General features: G+C 39.6%; 1 protein-coding gene across 4 annotated transcripts in view; it reads right to left on the minus strand.

The window, feature by feature from the left end:
- The window catches only part of EBF2 (EBF transcription factor 2), a 132,641-nt gene extending 114,068 nt beyond the window's left edge, over nucleotides 1–18,573 (minus strand). For all 4 annotated transcript variants that reach the window (XM_073622238.1, XM_073622236.1, XM_073622237.1 and 1 more), the window contains exons 1-5: nucleotides 18,316–18,573; nucleotides 13,992–14,148; nucleotides 10,632–10,695; nucleotides 6,951–7,006; nucleotides 5,729–5,802 (exon numbers count right to left, since the gene is read on the minus strand). In XM_073622238.1, coding sequence (XP_073478339.1) covers nucleotides 5,729–5,802; nucleotides 6,951–7,006; nucleotides 10,632–10,695; nucleotides 13,992–14,148; nucleotides 18,316–18,449 — 485 coding nt within the window. In that variant the 5' untranslated portion in view covers nucleotides 18,450–18,573. The remainder of the gene's footprint in view (nucleotides 1–5,728; nucleotides 5,803–6,950; nucleotides 7,007–10,631; nucleotides 10,696–13,991; nucleotides 14,149–18,315) is intronic.
- Nucleotides 18,574–25,449: the final 6,876 nt, after the last annotated feature.

Consider the following 25,449-nt stretch of genomic DNA (forward strand, 5'->3'; position numbering starts at 1 on the left):
TTTCTGATTCCCTAAAGCAACAGGGTACCTCCTGGAATTGCAATCTAAAGTGTTTTTTCTTATAAACAGACAGTTATATTTTGTACATGTAGAACCTCAAGGTGCTTTTACTGAAGCAATCTACAAAGTTGACTGGAACTAGCGCCTGTAGCAGTTTATTCTACATTTTCACAGCTCTTACGTTAAAGTCTTTTCGTATGCGGAGGTTGAACCTCTTTTCCTCCAGGCACAAAGGCTCACTTGTATTTGCACTTGACTTTAAAGTAATAACCAGTGGTGGTGCATCCATAAAGGGCGCAGGAGCGCCGCCCCCCCCCCCCCCCTGCACCGCTCTAATCACCATAGATAGTTTCATGCATTGCTATGGTCGCTGCTGACACCCCCTATTCAGGTTCCCGGCCCATTTTCGGGCGCCGGGCATCTGAATTACACCGGCGGGTGTTTTTTGGAAGCACCTGATTAGAGCCATAGGCTCTAATAGGCGCCCAAAGATGTGAGAAGCGGGCACAACGCTGTGCATTCACTTCTCACTCAGCTGTATATTAGCAAAGCAAAGGAATTGTGTTACCTGTCACCTGATTGGCTGAAATGACAGGCGCTGTGATTGGACACTTATCAGGCACCCAATCATAGCAGAGGACGAGAGGAGGAGCAAGTGGGAGAAGACATCAGGATCAGGGAAGAAATGGAGGACACTGGACACCGCTCGTGCCTGCCGCCATCACCCACTGCCCACCGGAGACAAGGTAAGTGCCAGGCAGACAGCGGGGCACAGTGGCAGCACTTGGGGAACAGTGGCAACATTTGGGGCACAGTGGCAGCACTTGGGGCACAGTGGCAACATTTGGGGCACAGTGGCAGCACTTGGGGCACAGTGGCAACACTTGGGGCACAGTGACAACATTTGGGGCACAGTGGCAGCATTTGGGGCAAAGTAGCAGCATTTAATGGGCCCAGTGGCAACATTTGGGGCACAGTGGCAGCACTTGGGGCACAGTGGCAACATTTGGGGCACAGTGGCAGCATTTGGGGCACAGTAGCAGCATTTAATGGGCCCAGTGGCAACATTTGGGGCACAGTGGCAGCACTTGGGGCACAGTAGCAACATTTGGGGCACAGTGGCAACATTTGGGGCACAGTGGCAGCATTTGATGGGCACAGTGGCTGTGTTTGATGGGCAAAGTGGCAGCGTTTAATGGCACGGTGGCTACGTTTGATGGGCATAGTGGCTGCGATTGATTGGCAAAGTGGTAGCATTTGATGGCACAGTGGCGGCGTTTGATGGTACAGTCGCTGCGTTTGGTACAGTGGCTGCGTTTGATGGGCACAGTGAGGCTGCATTTGATGGGGTTATTTTTCAAAATTTTTCAGTTTGTTTGCGCCCCCCAAAAATTTTGAGCACCAGCCGCCACTGGTAATAACCCTGGGTCAAGTTTACAATGCAGACCATTTCTAAACTTGATAGAGATTTGACAATACATGTTCCAACATGAAAATGTTTTATCAGCCAATACGTTAGATTTAATCAATTGATGTGGTATGCTCTTGCTATCTGTGCTAAGTGCTAGAGAATGGGGAAGGCTCTTTTACTCTATTCAGGGTCTCAGCAAAACACCAGAACCTTCCCCCATCCCCCAATTTTTGTGCAAAACTTGGCACTTGCTCCTCTGAAGAATATACTGTGAGGATATACATCAGAGTACGTGGGCATAACATGATAGTCACATGATGTGACAGTTTGCAGCTGGGTGATGATCCTATGTCTTTGGCAGCTGCCCTATCAGTTCAAACATTTTCAACCACCTTCTAATATCTGTAAGCAGATTAAGAAATGTATTTCATTTGATGTTTTCAAAAAACAGTTACATTCCTGGCATACCGGGATTGCTAACTGTCTTATTTGCTTATACTCTGGCGTTATAACTTGATCACATGTGCAGCACCATGGCAGTTGCAGATCAAACATAAGCTAAGATGGCAGCTTCCATGGCTGAAAAGGATCAGAGAGTTTAGTTCCGCATTAAAGGGCTAATATAAAACTAGTATTTACATTTTTTTTTTGGAGTTAAACCTCCACCTTTTCCACACATTGGGAATCCAATGGTGAGATATGTGCGTTTGAGCTGCTGGATGTACACACCTGCTGTGGCCATCCCACTCTCCATTTTGGATTTTCGATTTACTATCATGAAAAATGTAATAGGATGTACTGGAACATACAAAGGTGGGCAGGGACATCGAAAATCCAAGTGGACAGAAATAAAGTCAGAGATTTCTCAGAGAGATTTTTCTATTGGACTATCCAAGACATATGAAGCCAGGGACTTACTTAGTCTGTTGGTTCCATCTATATACCTTTTGGATAGAGTAATTCATCAATAAAATCCTAATTTCTTTATAGGCTATAACTGGTGGTACATGATCCCATAAGGTACTTTGGCATTTGGAGAGGAAGAAAGGTCAACGGACTGGCACAGTGTTCCTGGACAGTAAAATGTTTCAGAAATATACCAATGTCACATCAACAGTAGAGGTCATGCCATTGAGTTGACCTGAAAACACTGTCCAGACACCAGGCTCTTCACCCACACATTACTCTGCATACACACTGTGCACCAGGGCAGGTCTGCCGTCAGCCTTTGTGCTGCATTCTGTTCCTGCTGATTGCATAACAAAAGTGTATAAATTCCCACCATCTGTCTGAGGAGGACAGGGTGACCAGCAGCCGGCCCAGCCCAGTGCTGAGTCCCAGCTGTGAGCAATGCAGCCTGTCAGTGTCTCTCTTATTAAGCAGCTGTAGTCTTTACACAGCCTCCCATCAGTCTGCCACACATTAAAATGTCCCATTACATTGTAACAGAACAGACGCAACCTACTGCGGAAGATACAAATGTGCCACAGGGCCCACCACATCTTCTCAGTTGCTACCTGCTGCAAGCACCAGGTGTTGTTTTAATTGTTTTACAGTCAAAGGGCAATTTTATTGCCCAAAGCTGGCTATGCAAGTGAAGAGATTCTGACACTGGCACACTCTTTAGACATTTGCTTACTAATTTGGAACCAAAAGCGCCTTCCTAGTGAAAGGCTCATTGCCATAACTGGTACTTTTGTTGCAATAACAGTTTGTTGGAAGATGTTCGGCTTATGTTGCAGATTACATATACACAAAATCCATGTTATTGATGGTTTAATCCCTTCAGCCTATTCTTAAAATAACAGAAAAAAAAAACGCTCCAACTGTACACATAGTTTACAAGGTCCAACTAACTGTAGGATTCTTTCAGCTAAAAGAAGCATGAAGGAGTCAAGAGGGTCAGGGTTGGTATGGCATTGTTTCCACCATTTACAGGTGGAGCAGCCACACTTCTTTGCGACTCAGCTGACTTTCAGTAGTAGATTTTAGCTTATCAGCCACTGTTATTGTAAAACCTGAGACCCAATTCTTGAACAGATTCATCAATAGGCCAGTTTGTGCCTCCCTAGTGGTCCTGCTGCCATAGGTCCTACACTAAATGACCTCTCATCATTTATCTTCTGATACATATGTTTTAAACTGCTCTATCCTCCTAAGTTGGAATTTTACAATAATAGGCCAATTATACTATTCCAGGTTTGCTAATATACCTCCACACTGTATTTTTCATTGTCCCTACTTCCCCTTCAAGTAGAAAGAGTTAGTGCCTCTACTTTCATCAGTCTCCAGCGGCAGAGCCTTTTTGTGGTGTGACATTAGAGTTTATAAAGTTTCTAATGAAAGCTATGACAATTATCTGATCTACAATGAGGCACAAGTCACTAATTGGGTGCAGTTACTAATTAGCCTTTTGTTCCTGGACTGAATCAGTAAGGAGTCAGGGCTGAACTAAATAGCTACAGGATATATAAATAGAGATGTTATTAACTTCAGCCTTGAAGTTTATCTATCTTGAGGGGTAACAGTTAACCGATACCTGTTAGGAAAAGCAAAGATGACAGACTTGCTCCCAAGGAGTATCGAAAATAAAAAGCAGATGTATAAGTGTTTTACGGCAGCTATAAGGTATACAAATTATTATTATTGTTATTATTATGTAAATTCATGTGACTTGATAGGGGGTTATGAGTAAAGACAGGTTTGACATGTTATGCTAATGCAATAAGGGAAGGGATGGTCAGCACTCAGGATGACATCCAAAAAATAGTATTCTTTTATTGAAAAGATATTTACAACGCTGTAAAAACAGCCTACGCGTTTCAGATGCTAGTCCTTAGTCATGGCTGATGCAATGACTTTAAAGCTTCCTGAGTCACTGACCAGAAACAAGTATAAAGATAAGTCCAGCAATGGCAACCCCCATATTTCTCTCATGGTAGTGTCACTTTAATTGTCTGCAAGAAACATCACAGTAAAACCAAGGCATGGGTACATGTAAAGTGGTGCTGTCATCTCCACAAATCCAAAAGTAGACAATTTTGCTCATCCAGCATATTCAAAAATATGTTGCCTTAACTCATATGCTAAATGCTACCACTCTGAGTAACTTGCCAGTCCAAAGTATATACCCAAACTAAATACCTCAAGGAATGGATAGCTAAACTAAATATATGCATACAAGAAAAATGTTTATTTTCTTGATTGGTAGTGAATTTACTGAAGATGGAGCAAATGGTATTGATCTAAACTCATGTAAAAAGTGGCCAAAGTAAGAGCAGTTCCAGCTACCCATAGCAAACATTCAAATCCCCCTTTTCGTGTTTTCATTTAATACAGGAGAATTAAAAAGTGTCTCTTACTGGATGTTACAGCCAATAAACACTATTGCACTTCTATGACACTTCTACGTGTAAGACCTTACAGCCGTTCCACATGGGCTTCAGCTGGTAAAAGAGGAGTGTGAACTGCAAGCTTTTTACAAAGCATTTGCAGAGCTTTCAGCAAGCTTTGTAGAAGCTTTTAAAGTATCATTCAACTCCAGTTTTTTAAATGTCAAGCACAGATCCTAATGAGAGTCCTGTTTGTCACTTTAAACAAGCTGCTGGAAGGCTTCAGTACTATTTTAGCTTGTTGAAGCCTCCTAGCAGCTTGTTTAAAGGGGAGTTCCACTCAAAAGTGGAACTTCTGCTTATCCGTCTCCCCCCTCCTCCGATGCCACATTTGGCACCTTTCAGGGGGGAGGGGGAACGGGTACCTGTTTTCGACAGGTACCGCTCCCCGCTTTCGGTGGATGGGGCCGCGGCCCCGTCTCACGGAAGTTCGGCCCCCTCCTCCTTCCTCCGCCGCTGGACTAATTAGAAAAAGCAGCGTGCTTTGCGCATGCGCAGTAGGGAACCGTCTGTGAAGTGAAAAGGCTTCACTGCCAGGTTCTCTTACCAGCAATGGTGGTAGCTGCACCCGACAGCCAATCCGAAGAAAGGCTGGGGTGCCAACATCGCAGGCTCCCAGGACAGGTAAGTGTCCATATGTTAAAAGTCAGCAGCTGCAGTATTTATAGTTGACTTAAAATTTTTCAGGAAGGGGGCTTTCCCTCCTCTTTAAAGTGACAATCAGCACTCCCATTAGGATCTGTGTTCAACATTTACAAACTGGATTTGAATGATACTTTAAAAGCTTCAACAAAGCTTGCTAAAAGCTCTGCAAATGCTTTATAAAAAGCTTGCTGTTCACACTGCTCTTATACAAGCTGAAGCCCACGTGAAACAGGTCTTTAGGCACTAAAGTGTAGCAGGAAGTCACAGGATCCATTCTTACCTGCACATGACCTCATGTGTGAGTAGGACTCTGCACATTTCCGGGTTCTTATTCTGTCCTTCATATGCTATTGGCTGTAATAAGAAAGATCAATTCACCATCACTCATCACATCAAATGATACCCTCTACATCTTTGCAGAATATGTTTAATTCTCATTAATCTGGACCCATTATTCTCACTGAAAACTCTTTGAAATAGCAGACTGCCATTGGTTTGCAGGGTATAGTTACTGAAACACAGACCTTTCATGACAAAAAAAATCCCCCCTCCCTTTTGCTTCTTCTGCTTTGTTCCAAAGCCCTTTGTACAAGCACTGATCTAAAGTCTAATCAGGGGTCTAACAGCAGTTGAGTATTGGGCCATGTTAGCCACCATTTAATGCAGAATGTTGGAGTTTAAGTGATAACACTTGTTAGTTAACTTAAGTTATTAAAGATGCAAGATTTCAAATAAATTAGATCTTCTCTTCAGGCTTTATACATACCGAAGAGATCTAAGTTATCCTGAAACTTTGCATCTTTAATAACAAAAAGTGGAAATACATTTTACATTTACAAAATTGTGAGCAGTTAGGATCTTCATGGTAGAAGAGACATTGCAATTTCTCTTCTACTATTAAATAAACTTACTTGCCTACTGGTATTCTTTTTTTAAATGTATACTGGGCTGCATATGTACAGCTCAATTTAGCTTCCAGGCATGGTATCTGTATGCCAGAATGACTGTACTCCTGTGCATGCATGGGAGTTACATCATGCAACCCTGGCCAATCAAGACAGCCAAAGACCAGCACCCAGAGGAAGATGCCAGTGAGGGACCTTGTGGGCATCGGACCAATGGAAGTATTGCTGACTTTAGTTCAGCTTTAAGTTGGCCAGTAATCTGGGGTTTGTAATGCATCTTGGGAAATTCTGCCAAAATAAGCCTTTTGCATTTACAGGAAATAGAGCATGCTCTATGGGATTTCACATCTGTTCATGGGTGTACCTTGTGTTCTCAGGCCCATAAATATGTGTAAACCTGAACTATGCAGACATCTGAACAGGGGAACATGAGTGAACTTATATAGCTGTAATGCACAGCCGGTGCAGTAGGAACAGTTATACCGTGTATCTTCAGACAAAAGTTTAACTGCTTTTCACTGGTAAGCTTTAAAGCTTTTCAGGAACCTTCAAACAACATACGATTAATTATTATATATATTCATGAATGGAACTCACTTGTTTTGTCACGGAGTCAATAAGTCTGACAAAGAGATCTTGTTCAGTCCGGACACCTGAAATGAGAAAAACATGAAGTGAGGAGGAGAACTAATATTTATTAATTTCATCAATTTATATAATACTGTAAAATTCATTCCCCTGGGGCCTGCCCTCGAGGAGCGTTAAAGATTCTAATGCATTTACATGCTCATTTGGATGACCTACCAGTAGGTTTTGGGTTGGGGGAGGAAACCAGAGTGCCTGGAGGAAACCCACACAGACATGAGAAGAGCATTTGCTTGTTTACCAAAGCTTAGATCTGGCTCCTCTGGCATCTCTGCCAACACGCATACATGTCTGTATAGGTGAAATCAGCTCTACTCAGAGCATATTCTCTGGCATTTGGCCTATTTTAAGTGATCAAGAAAAGTAGAGTAGCCTTTCATGGAGCACATATTTTTATTATATATAGATATATATATATACAGTATATATATATATCTATCTATATATCTATATATATAGATAGATATATAGATAGATATATATATATATCTATCTATATATATATAGATAGATATATATATACTTTATTATATACTATTCAAGATTTTTTATTGCCGTACACAGCTGTACACAGTAATTTACCGTTGTCAGCTTGATACAGGAAGTGCTGTCACTGGCAGGATCTCCAGGTAAGGAACTTTGCTGCAAAATAGATTTTGAATTTACATACACTTAGAGATTTGTAGATTAATTGAGGGATCTCTCAGTGGCTCACTGCAATTACTTTCTGTTTATTTACTAAAGAAGTAGAGAATTTTAAAATGTGTTATCTTTGTGCCTTTGTGGGTTTCCTCCGGGAACTCCAGTTTCCTCCCACACTCCAAAGACATGATGGTAGGTTAATTGGCTCCTGTCGAAATTGGCTCTATTATGTGTACATATAAATGTGAGTTAGGGCCCTTGGATTGTAAGCTCCAGGAGGGCAGGGACTGATCTGAAAGTACAATATATATGTAAAGCATTGCTTAAATTGACGGCGCTGTAAAAAAACCTGCAATAAACAAATAAATTGCAAAGAGAACAAATATGGCTAACCTAGGAACATATATAATTGCAAATTATACATAGAAGTATTTTTAAATGTATTGATAATACTGAACAGATTATTTATATCAAGCTGATTTTACGCAGAATTCAATCTAAAATAGAGATGAAAACAACTACCAATTTAGCATTTCATTCTGAAATTTGCACCCTATCTTCTCTAAAATGTTGCATATTCAGAATTTTTTTAAGGCATTTGTAAAATACCAGATCAAAAATAAATTAAAAAAATTTGATTTGTGAGCAAACTCAAAATAAATCTTTGCCAAGAAATAAATTATTGATTTGATCAAAAATAATTATAGTACACAATGATAAACTAACACAAATGAAATGTTTTTGTTTTTATTAATGAATTTGAATATCCAATGCCTTCTGCATTGATTTCAACTGAGCCAGTCTTTTCCTATTAAATATGTACATACACACCTATTCACCAGGGACAGCACCTGACAACAGCAAACTTTTTTCAATCTGACTCTAACATCTGTGATAATGTTTTACTTATCGATATATTACATCTCGCATTGTTGTACGACTTGTTACACAGCTGGCAAATTTACATATTTTGATAAAATAAAAACGAATACTTCATGATTCCGAATTTATGAAGTACACCTATTTTCAGTATGTTGGTTTTCATTGCTATTTTAGGACCAAAAACAATTAGAAAAAAAAAAAATATGTCTCCTCACACGTCCTTACTTCTAACCTTAACTTAACCTTTAGGTTGACCCTAATACTTATATAAAACAAGGTGATTGTCTGCGCTATTCAATAAAAATATTTAACCTTCCCCTCATCCAAACCTTAAAACTTAACTTAGTCCCTAAACGTAGCACTCAACCACCCCCTAACTCTTTACCCTTAACTTAACACTAAAATGCAAACCTGAACACCTAATCTGACCCTAACACTTAACTCATAACCTCACCCTAACCTTAACAATTAATCTTACCCTTAGCACTAAGACCTAAGAAGACACCTAACCCCCTAAATTATAAACCTAATAATAACCCTCACCCTTAGCCTAAACCCTTATGCTTTAACGCCAACCTTACCACTAACCTTTACCATAATACTAACTTAAACCTATTGATAGGTTATCCTGTGTACGCTAAAAGCATTGGCACCAAAAGCTCCTGGTACCTATACTTGGGAAAGATCTCGACGCTGAAAAAATGAATCCACCTAACATACCTCACCGCTTGCCTGTTCCAGTTATATGCACGTGGCACAAGAGGCTGTGCTGGACCATTGTGCTTCAACAATTAGCTTCTCCATTTTTTATTTCTGTTTACGCTTCCACCTTTATTCAACAAAATCCATAAAAAGCTCCCCAGTAGATTATTTAATTTAGGTACACTATGTAGGACAAAGCAACGTTTAATAATCATGGGCAGATTTTGGTTGTGCTGCCCCTACAAGCACTTTTATTGTACCTCCCCTATTGACCAAAGACGGTTGTGGCTGAAAAGTTCTGTAAAAGTTACACAAATGTAGCAGTACATTCTCTGTGGAGTATAATGTAAGTTTTAAAATGTTGATCTTTCTAAAGTAAGACAAGAAAATAAAACTATTACAAAAAGGTTAATCTCCTACCTTCTCCCCCCCCCCCCCAAAAAAAAGCTTGTCAGTTGCCCACCCCTAGGCCCAGATCTCTGTTTAAAAGCTAAAAACAAAAATAAATAACTGAATATCAGCTTGGCAGTTTTTTACAGATCATTTTTGCCATTTCCTTACCATAATATACAGATTTCATTATGCTTTTATAAGGGAAGGGAATTTTCCTTTAGTTTAGTGAATGAAAAGAAGCGCTGCTGACTTCCATCATCCAATCACATGCAATCAAAAATACTTCTTTATTTACCTTGCACGTGATTGGATATTCTTTGCAAAGTGAATTTTCTCCACACTCCCTTGCATAGTAAAATGCCCATTTGCCTTTAGTAAATTAACCTCATTTAGTACAGAATAAGTGTACCAGATTGAATACTGCTCCGGGCCAGATATAATCATTGTATGCTACAAATTGTATACATGTGTGCAAGTTTACATATTAGAGGACGGGTAAGAAAAGTAATGCTTGAGTGTGTTATAAAATAAGGAAAACTATCTGTAGCAGCCAATCAGATTCAAACCTGTGCCAGAAATTTAATCTGATAGGCTGTTGTGGGGGAAGAACAAATGTTCTTATGTAAGACACTGATAAAATAAGGTTGTTACATACATAGGTATAATGCTATATACAAGCATAATTATTAACTTGGCTATGTAGTTTGACTTTGTGCCCTCGTAAACTAGCTGTTGTTACACTACAAGTCTCAATCTGTGCAGTGCATGCTGAGACTTATAGTTCTACTGTAGCCAGCCATTCATTTTTTGCTATTGCACCTCTCTTTGCTCTACACACTACAAGACAATCAGCTTTTTTTTTTATCATTGCCACATCAAGAAATAAATACTTTTCAGTCTGCCACAGTGTGCCAAAATATCAAATCGATGTTAATGCTACTCATTGTCCCAAATACACAAGAGGTCCATTCATGAAAAAGTAACCAGGTATCCAGTATATCTGAATGGGCTTACCATTGCTGTAGAGGAGCTGCAGTCGGTAGTGTGTGCCGTTATTGGTCTTCTCAGTGCTCAGTTCCTTAGAGATAAAAGTCGTGTTATATTAAATGTATACATTTTATATCATTTGTTCATGGCACTCAACTCAAACTACATCTCTCATGAAAGAGATAATATACTATACAATAAAAGCATTATTTCTAGGACGACAGCTGTCTTAGGTAGCAGCTCTATCAAACACAATGTGAATGCCATTACTGTACACAGTTAAACAGAAAAATTAAATACTTTAGGGTACAAATACATTTTATCATGGCAATTATAAACTGTTTAGTCCAGGTTAATTTTCTCTACAAAAACAGATGTTGGCCAACTATACTATTATATTTTCAGGTTATTTTTCAGCCTATGTTATAAATTAAGTATACTAAATATATATAATATTAATTAATTATATATATATATATATATATATATATATATATATATATATATATATTTAATATATATAAAAGCCTTCCTATTTTATCTATACAGGCATTAGAGCCTTAAAAATGCCATACATATTATATTTATATACATAAATATAGCTAAACCTTACTGACCATTTTTCTCTAAAGTAGGATTGTAATTGGTAGAGGGGAAAATACCCTAATTTAAGAGATGTACACAAAATGTATCTATCTATCTATCTATCTATCTATCTATCTATCTATCTATCTATCTATCTATCTATATATATATTATATCTATCTATATATATAGTTATATATATAGATATACAGTATATACTGTATATGTATACATGTAAATGTTTAGGAGGATAAGAGATTAATTTCTATTAACTAGCATTGTAAAAAAAAAAAAAAAAAACATTGTTTTAAAGTCACGCTAGTTAAAAGGATCACAAATGTAATAAATCTACCATTTCCCCCAGTCAATGTTTCATGGTCAATCAGCTGAACATACCATTTTATCATAAAAACAACACTTGGTGCACAGTTACTGGCAAAATTATCTCATTAATCATTTTTAATCCCTGCTTTGAAATGAGGACACAGTAATCAATAGCTCCTACCAAATTAGTGCCTTCCACCCAGTCATTATTTGGTAATGAATACTGGACACCATACTCACAATCAATATGCTTATGTATCCCATCAGACTGGACATTGGACAAAAGACACTACAGAAATGAGGGTCAATAATAGGCAGATGTATAAGGAGCTGTCACAGGGAGCCAGGACTGTGTAATATCTTCACTTAATAGAGGAAAAATGGGGAATAAGGAGATACTCATGGCCTCCCAACACCTATAGTACTACAAGCTCTAATATTATCGTTTAGATTGCATGAGACGCTGCCTAATGAGAAGTATAAGGCCTGGAGAGTTAGGTGTTGATTCAAATATATTATACAAAGGGGTGAACATTTTTAAAGTGAAATACTGGGCTTGATTTACTAAAACTGGAGAGTGCAAAATTGCATGCAGCTCTGCATAGAAACCAATCAGCATCTAATTTCAGCTTGCTCAATTAAGCTTTGAAAAAAAAAACTGGAAACTGGAAGCTGATTGGTTTCTATGCATAGCTGCACCAGATTTTGCACTCTCCAGTTTTAGTAAATCAACCCCTATGCCTATTTCCACTAGATTTCCACTTCTCATGCCTGCTTATTGGGACCATTATAATATTTCAGTGATATTATGCTACAATGAAATCCCCAAGTCAGACTTTGTAAAGTTCATCAACCAATTCAGATAGATTCTCTCATTTCAGATTTTTTTTTTTTTTTGGGGGGGGGGGACTCAGATACAGGGACAGTTTATTTAAGGCCAGCCATTGATGGGCAGATATGGGCAAAATGTTGTGCATGCGCAGTGATCTATTCATTTTCTTTTCTCTATAGTTGATCGGAAGTGATCATTATAGCCCCCATGGGAAGCCCTGTTGGTCATTAACCTCAAGACAAATGATGTTTGAATTGGGCACATTGGATTGACCATGTATGGCCAATCCATGCATCTATGGGTAACACTGGGTTATTGCTTAACTGCTCCCCGTATCTCCATACAATGGCTGATCCAATTGGATAAGACACTTTAAAGATAATATTTTCACTAACATTCATTGCAGTTGGTCGAAATAGTCCAAATTTTGAAAAGTGTCCACATATGTATGGGGGGCTAAATGACAGACATAATTCAGTATGGACACCCTGTACACAGGAGAGTCAAGATATGTGCTGGATACCTGGACACATACATACACATCATACCTACAGTATACACGTGTGTAGAACTCACATTATTACATCCAACATGTATATAACCAGAATACCAGAACACTGTGCAATTTAAAGGTAAAGTCATATTACAACTGTAGGATCATAACATATAGTTTATACGTACAACATTGTTTATAAGGCTGTAAGCTAACACTCATTTAACAACAAATAGAACAATAAATGATGTAATAAACTCATCCTTTGACTGTACGTCACACAACAACATACTTAAGCAAAACTGTGATTGCACCAAATAAAATTATATATAACATAAATTCATTGTGCAACTGCACTGCATATGCCATGCACACCCTACATAACACAGTATACAGCGTAAACCATCATATGACTGTATACCACATCCTAGACTATAAATAATCTAAAGCATATACCTGCTACATACACCATATGATACTCTGCATATAATATCATCCAGCTGTGCACTATTTATAACACTCTATATTATCTAAGGTATATTCTCTCTGTGTACCATGTATATAGTTAAGTTATAGTTATATAGTTAAGTGAAAAAAAATTTACAAAGGCAAATCAGTAAACTGCAAATTTTTGGTTTTGCCTCCCAATTTTTTTGCTTAGCTGCAGAGAATCATACAATTCCTGAACCACGATTGCCTGGAATCTAATGTAATGTAATAAAAAAATCCATCCTACTGTACTCCCCTTAGAACTCTCTGTAAATCACACACAGCAATGTATATAACAGATATTCCCATTCTCTCTACACTGCAGCAACTTTATGATGCATGATCTTTACTGTCAACTATGTACACATGATTATATAAACTCATCCTCATAGTACTGTATATAATGTAAATACTTGGTAAATATAACAATATAAAGTAATAAAAACCCATACTCATTATACCACATAACATTGCTGTGTACCATATATTTCAGTACATAGTGTGACAGTATACATAATGTATATAAGATAAGTGTACATATGTTGCTTTTTATCTAATGAAAACTGGATTTATTAGTGGAAGTCCATATAATGATTGGCACTGGCTGTCAGTGCATATAACACAGTGAACTGTATGTCCCAAATAATAAATGTTCAGGACTTACCTTGTCTTTCTCTACAAAATCCACAAACGAAGTCCGCTCTATCTCTATGGGCTGTCCCTGTCGGTCGTACAATGCCAGCACAAAGTGGAAGAAGTTTGATTTCCGCAGGTTGGATGGTGGTTGTTTCTCAAAGTGTGCCCGGGACACTGCCACCCCACTGTAAGGGACACAGCAGAAGTTTAAATTATATACATTGCAGTCTTGATGCCACCCTACTGATATGTGCCTTGCTGCGGGTCAGATGCCAGGCCCAATGCACAGCTGTATTAATGATATCTTTGAAAAAAAGAACTATATATATATATATATATATATATATATATATATATATATATATATATATATATATATATATATATATATATGATAGATAGATAGATAGATAGATAGATAGATAGATAGATAGATAGATAGATAGATAGATAGATAGATAGATAGATAGATACTCTGCACAAAAACAAGGCCATCAGCAAATTATGTAATTATATGACATGTAGGCTGATCAATTCTTACACTGCTCCAAAACAAATTCATTTTTTCAAAAGTCCTCCTAAAAGTCCCTCCTAAAACAGTACATTTTGACAAGTACAAAATTAGATAAACTAAGATGTTTTGTCTAGTTTTAAAAAAGAAATAGTGAACAGTTTTACAAAGTACCCCAGATTGGCTCTGGAAGTGCTTATGGTGGCCAGACTGGTGTTTTTTTGTCACTCAAATATTCAATGGGTCACTGAAATCCCAGCTTGCAGGACAATTGTAAAATGTGTCTGCAGATACCCTACACAAAAACCTACATGGTTTTCAATGAGCAAGACATATAATATATATAATGAGCAGGAACTATATTTTACCAGCTCACTGCAGAGTGACAATAATTAGTATTCAATAGGCAAATAGCTACTTGCAATAGATTCTCGTATAATAATTTATTTGCAACACTTTATATGACAAGGTTTTATTTGTTTTTTGTTTTTTTTAAGAACTGCAAACCACTGTAGAAAGCATTGATGCATCTTGAACATCTGAGGATAGTACCAGTGTTAGATCGCTGGCACTCACTGCAAGCGTTAGCTGAGTAATTATATAAATAGTAAATCAATAATGATACCGACACTGCCAGGAGAGCGCATGGATTGTGTCATAAACACTGAACAAAAGTAGATCTTAGTAGTTGACTGCTGTCGGTAACATATACCATAGCGCTGTCTTTGCAGCATTGCAAAAGGTGACTGGATTTTCTAATTACATTGCATCATCGTAAAGTTCTGGGTGGATAGATGTCCTATTCTACAGACAGTCCACTGCCAAATAGCACATCCCTACTACTACTAGTGTTTACCTGCAGTACAGGGTGCAACGTACTATACAAGTACATATAGGGAGATCGCACTGCATTCTGCACACAAGATAATAGAAGTGTGTATATGTAACATCCCATATGATATTAACTTTAGGAGCACGCTTCTTATTTATGTTCCTACAAGAAAGTAACATATATATATATATATATATATATATATATATATATATATATATATATATATATATATATATATATATATATATATATATATATATATATATATATATATATATATATAATGTATCCGGATCGATGCGTACTATTTTGCGAACCGATATTTGCATGCAAAACGGTAAAAAAAAAAAAAAAAACTAAAACCATACTAAAATCGTTGTATGCGTGAGAATAGAGTTTGAACTTAGGAAATTGTTCGTATCTTTGTTCAGCTGCTTTAGATACACCCCGTACTACTGAATCTGCCAAAATAATAGTAATATGTCAACTTGGCAAACTTTTCAGCCCTCCCTCCTAACAATGAATATATGTTGTATGAGAAAATAATAAAAATAAAATAATAATAATAACAACCATAATAAATATAAATAAAAAATAATAATAATAATATACGTGTATGTGTTTGGGGTGTATGTGTATAACGTGCTGGGTGTATTGGGGGTACACAGCCGGTGATGTGAGTTGCTCCGCTCACTGCTACAAGTTGTGCGCTTATCGCGCCTCACTGCCAATCACTGACACTTCATTATCAGCAACTTCTTATCTAAATATTATTTTATTATTGTAAGGTATTTTATGTTACTTTGGGGCATTTAATGATAAAAGATAATCTAATACCAAAAACGAAGTGTTTTGTAACTACAGACCGATATACTCTGTATATATATTACAGCTCCGTGTTATTACTTTCCGTACATACAGATCTCAGAATAGGACTTTAGATTATATACAACCATTTATAAAGGGAGATATATATTTAGAATATATATATATATATATATATATATATATATATATATATATATATATATATATATATATATATATATCCTCCTGTCTAAACACAATTATAAAATGCAATACAATTTGTTTTTTCCTCCTATGTTTGCTACTCTAAACTTTTTTCGTTTTAGATTTTTTTTAAAAAACATTTCTAATAAGTCAAGCTGCTTATTAGATGAATGTCGGAACGAATCTCTTCCCTCTCTTAATTTTATTATTTTATTGTATTTTTACACACAGAAATTTCCTGATATCATGTAGTTGGGACATTTGCGGGTAAGCTCTGTGTCTCTGCGCAGTGTTATCCGGTGTAAAGTATGAAGACTGAACGAACTTTCCATGTCACTGACAGGTCTATATACATACTCCAATATACACCAGACTCCTCTAATATATACATCATATTGCTCTAAAATGGATCTTATAGATCACACTCCTCTTATACAGATCCTATAGATCACACTCCTCTAATAGAAATCTCATAGATCACACTCCTATAATATAAATCAAAGTCCTCAAATATAGATCTTATAGAACAAACTCCTAAAATATAGATCTTTTAGAACAGACTCAACTAATATAGACCTTATATCACACTCCTCAAATATAGATCTTATATCACACTCCTTTAATTTAGATTTTAAAGATCACACTCCTCTACTAATATAGATCTGAAAGATCACACTCCTCTAATATAGATTTTATAGATCACACTCCTCTAATATAGATTTTATAGATCACACTCCTTTAATATAGATCTTATATCACACTCCTCTGATATAGATCTTATAGATCACAGTCCACCAATATAGATCTTAAAGATCACACTCCTCTAATATAGATCTTATAGATCACACTCCTCTAATATAGATCTTATAGATCACACTCCTCTAATATAGATCTTATAGATCACACTCCTCGGATATAGATCTTATATCACACTCCTCTAATGTAGATCTTAAAGATCACACTCCTCTAATATAGATCTTAAAGATCCAACTCCTCTAATATAGATCTAATAGAACACACTTCCCCAATATAAATCTTAAAGATTACAATCCTCTAATATAGATCTTATAGATCACTCTACTCTAATACAGATCATACCGCTCTAACATGGATCATGTAGATCCTGTTTACCTAATATAGACCATAATCCTCTGTTATGGATCATATGAATCAAACTCATCTAATAGATCATACTCTTCTATTAGAGATCATATAAATCATACTCCTCTATTAGAGATCATTTAGATCATAGTCCTCACTCCTCTAATAGAGATCGTATAGACCACACTTCTCTAATACGTATCTAATAGATCATACTCCTCTAGAGATCATACTCCTCTCTAATAGAGCTCATTTAGATCATAATCCTCTAACAGAGATCCTATAGAGCACACTCCTCTGATATATATCTGAGAGATCATACTCCTCTAATATATATCTTAGAGATCATACTCCTCTACTATAGATCATACTCCTGTAATATTCATCTTATAAATCACACTCTTCTAATATGGATCTTATTCCTCTGCTATAGACCATATAGATAATACTTTTCCAAAAGAGATGCTTTCTCCTAGTTTAGACAGTCCGGTAATAGACTGGAGAGTGGCGATATTTGTCGGCCAGTCCGGCCACTGGATCTGATCATAAGGATAAAGTTGGGATCGTTATGTGTGTGTCGGGATGGGGGTTGTAGTGCCTGTGGGGATGGAACAGATGTGTGAATTGGGTGCACATATGTCCCTCTGTAATCTTGCTCCTCTTTGCAATAATTGCTCTCTGCAGTCCTGCATGGGAACTACAAGTCCCAGTATGCACACATAGCAGAGTTCAGCTCCGCAATGCCCTTTGTATGCCACCCCTGGATATATCCTCCGTGTCTGAGCAAAGCCCTCACCCCCATCCTGAGCATCATTCCCTACCTTTGCCCGGAGTAAGAAAGTTGCCTTGCCCTGTAGATCACCCTCCCCCGTGCCCCTGCCCTGCCCCTCTTACCTCTGAGCGGCCACCTTGGCATCCACAACTCCAACATTCCTCACCCAGGAGCGGACAGAATCCATGCCAGCTGTCAGGGCTTTGTCTCTCAGGACAGTTCCTCCTCTTCCTAAAGTATCCTGGACCCCAAACATGGAGAGCTGGCACACAGATTATGGGGAGGTCCCAGTGTCCTCCTGCCCCCCTTGTCACCTGCTCCACACCAGCAACAGCAGCAGCAGTAGGGTGACCCTGGATCTTCTAGCCCTCTGTATGTACTGAGACAGCATCAACCCACAGCATGAATGAGTCCCCCGGGGGGGAGGGGCTTTCTCCACATCTCTCCTCTCATTGGCCGCCTGCCTACACCCGACACTTCCCACTGGCTGAGCAATTAACCCTCTCCCAGCTGTCTCAGCATCACTCTCATCACTCACACAGCGGAGAGCAGCTGGACCTAAAATACCAGCCAGGGACACATCCTACCTAATACTTCTACTACATCTAATACTCTATACACAGGAATCAGCTACTACACCTAATACCCTATACACAGGGATCATCTCCTACACCTAATACAGTAATACCCTATACACAGGGATCAGCTACTACACCTAAAACCCTATACACAGAGATCATCTACTACACCTAATACCCTATACACAGGGATCAGCTACTACACCTAATACCCTATACACAGGGATCATCTACTACACCTAATACCCTATACACAGGGATCAGCTACTACACCTAATACCCTATACACATGGATCAGCTATTACACCTAAAACCCTATACACAGGGACCAGCTACTACACCTAATACCCTATACACAGGGATCAGCTACTACACCTAATACCCTATACACAGGGATCATCTACTACACCTGATACCCTATACACAGGGATCATCTACTACACCTAATACCCTATACACAGGGATCATCTACTACACCTGATACCCTATACACATGGATCAGCTACTACACCTAATACCCTATACACAGGCATCAGCTACTACACCTAATACAGTAATACCCTATACACAGGGATCAGCTACTACACCTAATACCCTATACACAGGGATCAGCTACTACACTTAATACAGTAATACCCTATACACAGGGATCAGCTATTACACCTAAAGCCCTATACACAGGGACCAGCTACTACACCTAATACCCTATACACAGGGATCAGCTACTACACTTAATACAGTAATACCCTATACACAGGGATCAGCTACTACACCTAATACCCTATACACAGAGATCATCTACTACACATAATACCCTATACACAGGGATCAGCTACTACTCCCAATACCCTATACACAGGGATCAGCTACTATACCTAATACCCTATACACAGGGATCATCTCCTACACCTAATACAGTAATACCCTATACACAGGGATCAGCTACTACACCTAAAACCCTATACACAGAGATCATCTACTACACCTAATACCCTATACACAGGGATCAGCTACTACACCTAAAACCCTATACACAGGGACCAGCTACTACACCTAATACCCTATACACAGGGATCAGCTACTACACCTAATACCCTATACACAGGGATCATCTACTACACCTGATACCCTATACACATGGATCAGCTACTACACCTAATACCCTATATACAGGCATCAGCTACTACACCTAATACAGTAATACCCTATACACAGGGATCAGCTACTACACCTAATACCCTATACACAGGGATCAGCTACTACACTTAATACAGTAATACCCTATACACAGGGATCAGCTATTACACCTAAAGCCCTATACACAGGGACCAGCTACTACACCTAATACCCTATACACAGGGATCAGCTACTACACTTAATACAGTAATACCCTATACACAGGGATCAGCTACTACACCTAATACCCTATACACAGAGATCAGCTACTACCACCTAATACAGTAATACCCTATACACAGGGATCAGCTACTACACCTAATACCCTATACACAGAGATCATCTACTACACATAATACCCTATACACAGGGATCAGCTACTACTCCCAATACCCTATACACAGGGATCAGCTACTATACCTAATACCCTATACACAGAGATCATCTACTACACCTAATACCCTATACACAGGCTACTACACCTAATACCCTATACACAGGGATCATCTACTACACCTATTACCCTATACACAGGCATCCTCTACTACACCCAATACCCTATAAACAGGCATCCTCTACTACATCCAATACCCTATACACAGGGATCATCTACTACACCTAATACCCGATACACAGGGATCTTCTATTACAGTTATTCCCTATACACAGGGATCATCTACACCTAATATCCTATACACAGGGATCATCTACTACACCTAATACCCTTTATACAGGGATCTTCTACTACAGGAGTCATGTCTATCACTATGGATCTACACAGGGATGAGATCAGGTAGATGATCTACTATACGAGTCCTGTCTACTATAGATCTGTACAGGGATGGGATCAGGGAGATGATCTACTATAGGAGTCATGTCTACTACTATAAATCTATACAGGGATGGGGTTAGGGAGATGATCTGCTATAGTCATGTCTACTACTATATATCTATTAGGGGTGGGACGAACACCCCCCGCTTCCGTTTGCACCAGAACATGCGAACAGGCAAAAAGTTCTAGCAAACATGCGAACTCTATCAAAGTCTATGGGACACGAACATGAAAAATCAAAAGCGCTAATTTTAAAGGCTCATATGCAAGTTATTGCCATAAAAAGTGTTTGGGGGCCCGGATACTGCCCTAGGGGACATGTATCAATGCAAAAAAAAGTTTTTAAAACAACCATTTTTTCAGGAGCAGTGATTTTAATAATGTTTAAAGTGAAACAATAAAAATGAAATATTCCTTTAACCACCTCAATACAGGGCACTTACACCACCTTCCTGCCCGGACCAATTTTCAACTTTCAGCGCTCTCACAATTTGAATGACAGTTACTCAGTCATGCAACACTGTACCCGTACAAAATTTGCGTCCTTTTTTTCACACCAATAGAGCTTTCTTTTGGTGGTATTTAATCACTAGTGTGTTTTTTAGTTTTTGTGCTATAAATAAAAAAAGACCGTAAATTTTGTGAAAAAAATGCCTTTTTCTTTGTTTCTGTCATAAAATTTTGTAATTAGTAATTTTTCTTCATACATTTTGGCCAAAATTTATACTGCTACATATCTTTGGTAAAAATAACCCAAATTAGTGTATATTATTTAGTCTTTGTGAAAGTTATAGAGTCTACAATCTATGGTACCAATCACTGAAAATCGATCACATCTGATCAAGCCTTCAGTACATCAGGTGTATCTCATTTCTTGAGACACTAACAAGTCAGGAAAGTACAAATACCCCCCAAATTACCCCTTTTTAGAAAGTAGACATTCCAAGGTATTAAGTAAGTAGCATGGTGAGTTTTTTTAAGTTGTAATTTTTTCCCACAATTCTTTGCAAAATGAAGATTTTTTTTTTTACAAAATTGTCATATTATCAGATTATTTCCCACACACAGCATATGCATACAACAAATTACACCCCAAAATACATTCTGCTACTCTTCCTGCATATGGCAATACCAAATGTGTGAGACTTTTACACAGCCTGGCCACATACAGAGGACCAACATTGAAGTAGCACCTTCAGGTGTTCTACGAGCATAAATGACACATCTTATTTCTCAACCACCTAATACACCTTTGAAGGCCCTGGAACATCTGGACAATGGAATTGCCCACAAAATGACCCCATTTTGGAAAGCAAACACACCGACATATAATCTATGAGGCATAATGAGTCTTTTGAACGGTTCATTTTTTTTCCAGAAGTTTTTGAAAAATGTGGAAAAAAAATGAAAACACATTTTTTTTACACAAAGTTGTCATTTTATAAGAAATTTCTTAAACATAGCATGTATATAGAAAAAAAATTACACCCAAAAATATATTCTGCTACTCTTCCCGAGTATGGCAATACCACATGTGTGAGACTTTCACACAGCCTGGCCACATACAGAGGCCCAACATTGAAGTAGTACCTTTAGGCGTTCTAGGAGCATAAATTACACATCTTATTTCATTCCTACCTATCAACCTTTTGAACGTCCTTGAGCATAACCCCATTTTGGAAAGCAAAACCCCCAACGTATATTCTATGAGGCATGGGCTGCAAATAGGTACTAGGGTACTCTGATGGGCTACAGATAGGTACTCGGGTACTCTGATGGGCTGGAGACAGGTACTCGGGTAACTTGATGAGCTGCAGACAGGTACTCGGGTACTCTGATGAGCTGGTGACAGGTACTCGGTTACTCTGATGGGCTGATGACAAGTATTCGGTTACTCTGATGGGCTGGTGACAGGTACTCGGGTACTCTGATAGGCTGGTGACAGGTACTCAGGTACTCTGATGGCCTGGTGACAGGTACTCGGGTACTCTGATGGCCTGGTGACAGGTATTCGGGTACTCTGATGGGCTGGTGACTGGTATTCGGGTACTCTGAAGGGTGGTGACAGCTACTCAGGTACTCGGTACTCATATGAACTGTGACAGGTACTCATATGGACTGTGACAGGTACTCAGGTACTCGGGTATTCATATGGACTGTGAAAGGTACTCGGGTACTCATATGGACTGTGACAGGTACTCAGGTACTCTGGTACTCATATGGACTGTGACAGGTACTCATATGGACTGTGACAGGTACTCAGGTACTCGGGTACTCAGATGAACTGTGACAGGTACTCGGGTACTCAGATGGACCGTGACAGTTACTCGGGTACTCAGGTGAACTGTGACAGGTACTCGAGTATTTAGATGGACTGTGACAGGTACTCGGGTACTCGGGTACTCAGATGGACTGTGACAGGTACTTGGGTACTCTGATGGACTGTGACAGGTACTCGGGTACTCAGATGGACTGTGACAGGTACTCGGGTACTCAGGTGAACTGTGACAGGTACTCATATGGACTGTGACAAGTACTCAGATGAACTGTGACAGGTACTTTGATGGGTGGTGACAGGTCCTTTTTATTGGGGGGGCAATCAGTGTGATTGGTGTACTGTACACTGTAAGCGGTAACGAGATGTTAACGCAATCTCCTTCTCACACACGATCGGTGTGTGAGGAGGAGAACCTGGTAACATCTCGTTACCGCTCTATGTTTACATTTAGAGACCGGCTGTGAAAGGATCACAGCCGATCACGTGGTAAACAGACGCCGGCCAATGGCTGTTTACCAGAGTTGGTGACAAGCAGTGTTCCCGGGAACACGCTGCCACCGACGTGCACGCGCAGTGCGCTCGCGCACATGCGTCGTGCAGAGTGGGGCGGCACCATCTGTGATCGGCCATGACTTCATCATGGGCCGATCACGTGGTAAACAGCCATGCCCAATGGCTGTTCACCCCCCTTGGTGGCGAGCGGTGTCTCCGTGACACGCCTCCACCGAAGGAACAGAGATACGCGCACACGATCGCACGCATTCCCCGTTTAAATGGACAAACATCATATGACGCCCGCCCAGAACGAGAGCCACGCTGCCTGGCCGTCCTATGATGGCCGGTGGGTGGCAAACGGTTAAATATCGTGCCTGGGGGATCCCCTTAGTCTGCCTGTATAGTGACGCATCTGTGCAATGTGTAGAACAGTGCCGCAGCAAAATTACATTTCTAAAGGAAAAAATGTAATTTAAACTTGTTTGGGGCTGTAATGTATTGCGGGCTCCCGGCAATATAGATGGAAAATCAAGGAAAAAAATCGGCATGGGTCCCAGCCCAGTCCATACCAGGCCCTTTGGGTCTGGTAGGAATTTTAAGGGGAACTCCACGCCAAAGTTTTAAAAAAATTGGCGTGGGTTCCCCCCAAAATCCATACCAGACCCTTTGGCATGCAGCCTGGAGGACAGGATGGGGGGACGAGCGAGCGCAACCCCCCCTCCTGAACCATACTAGGCGGCTTGCCCTCAACATGGAGAGGGTGCTTTGGGGTTCCCCCCAAAGCACCTTGTCCCAATGTTGATTGGGACAAGAGTCTCTTCCCGACAACCCTGGCCATTGGTTGTCAGGGTCTGCGGGTGGGGAGCTTTTCGGAATCTGGAAGCCCCCTTTAACAAGGGCCCCCCTGATCCTGGCCCACCCATTTGAATGGTTATCGGGTACATTGTACCATTACCCATTCACCAAAAAAGTGTCAAAAAGTAAAACACAATAGACAGTTTTTGGCAATTCCTTTATTAAAAAAGAAAAAAAAGTGTCCTATGATGTACATCCATCGTTAATCCTGCCGCCCGACAGACCTGAAAAATATAAAAAAAATTAAAAAGCTCAGCCTCCATGGGAGGTTTCCCGGGGACTGCTGTCTTTTGGCTGTGACAGCTGTTATATAGGCAAGGGCAGGGCCACTCGCTGACGTAACGGGATGACCCTACCCCCTCTGACGTCACATGGCTTCACATGATGTCAGAAGGGGGCTGGCTCACTCGGTTATGTCACCGGGTAGCTCTGCCCTTGCCTATATAACAGCTGTCACAGCAAAGAGACAGTAGTCGCTGGGAGGCATCCCATCAAGGTGGAGCGGTTTTTTTTTTTTTCTATTTTTCAGGTCCATCAGGCAGAAGATGGATGGACATCGCCGGACACTTTTTTTTTTAACCACTTGCTGACCTTCTCTTGCACATTTACGTTGGCGAAGTGGTTAGTTACGTTTGCCCCTTTAAGAGCCATAGCAGACGTACGCGCCCGCCCGATGCACAGCTGGGGACCCGATGCGCGTGGCTGCTGGGCGCGATCGCCACCAGCCACCCGCAATCTCGGGCACGAGAGCCAAAATGGGGATTTGTGTGTGTAAACACACAAATCCCTGTTCTGACAGGGGAGAAGAGACACATCTGCTGTTTTTAGTAATTACGAACAGCGATATGTCTCCTTCCCCAGTCAGTCCCATCCCCCCACAGTAAGAAACACTAACGAGGGTACACATTTAACCACTTGATCGCCCCCTACTGTTAACCCCTTTCCTGCCAGTGACATTTACACAGTAATCAGTGCATTTTTATAGCTCTGATCGCTGTATAAATGTTAATGGTCCCATAAATGTGTCAGAAGTGTCCAATCT

Source organism: Aquarana catesbeiana, linkage group LG03 (assembly GCF_042186555.1).
Source record: "Aquarana catesbeiana isolate 2022-GZ linkage group LG03, ASM4218655v1, whole genome shotgun sequence".
Classification (NCBI taxonomy): domain Eukaryota; kingdom Metazoa; phylum Chordata; class Amphibia; order Anura; family Ranidae; genus Aquarana; species Aquarana catesbeiana.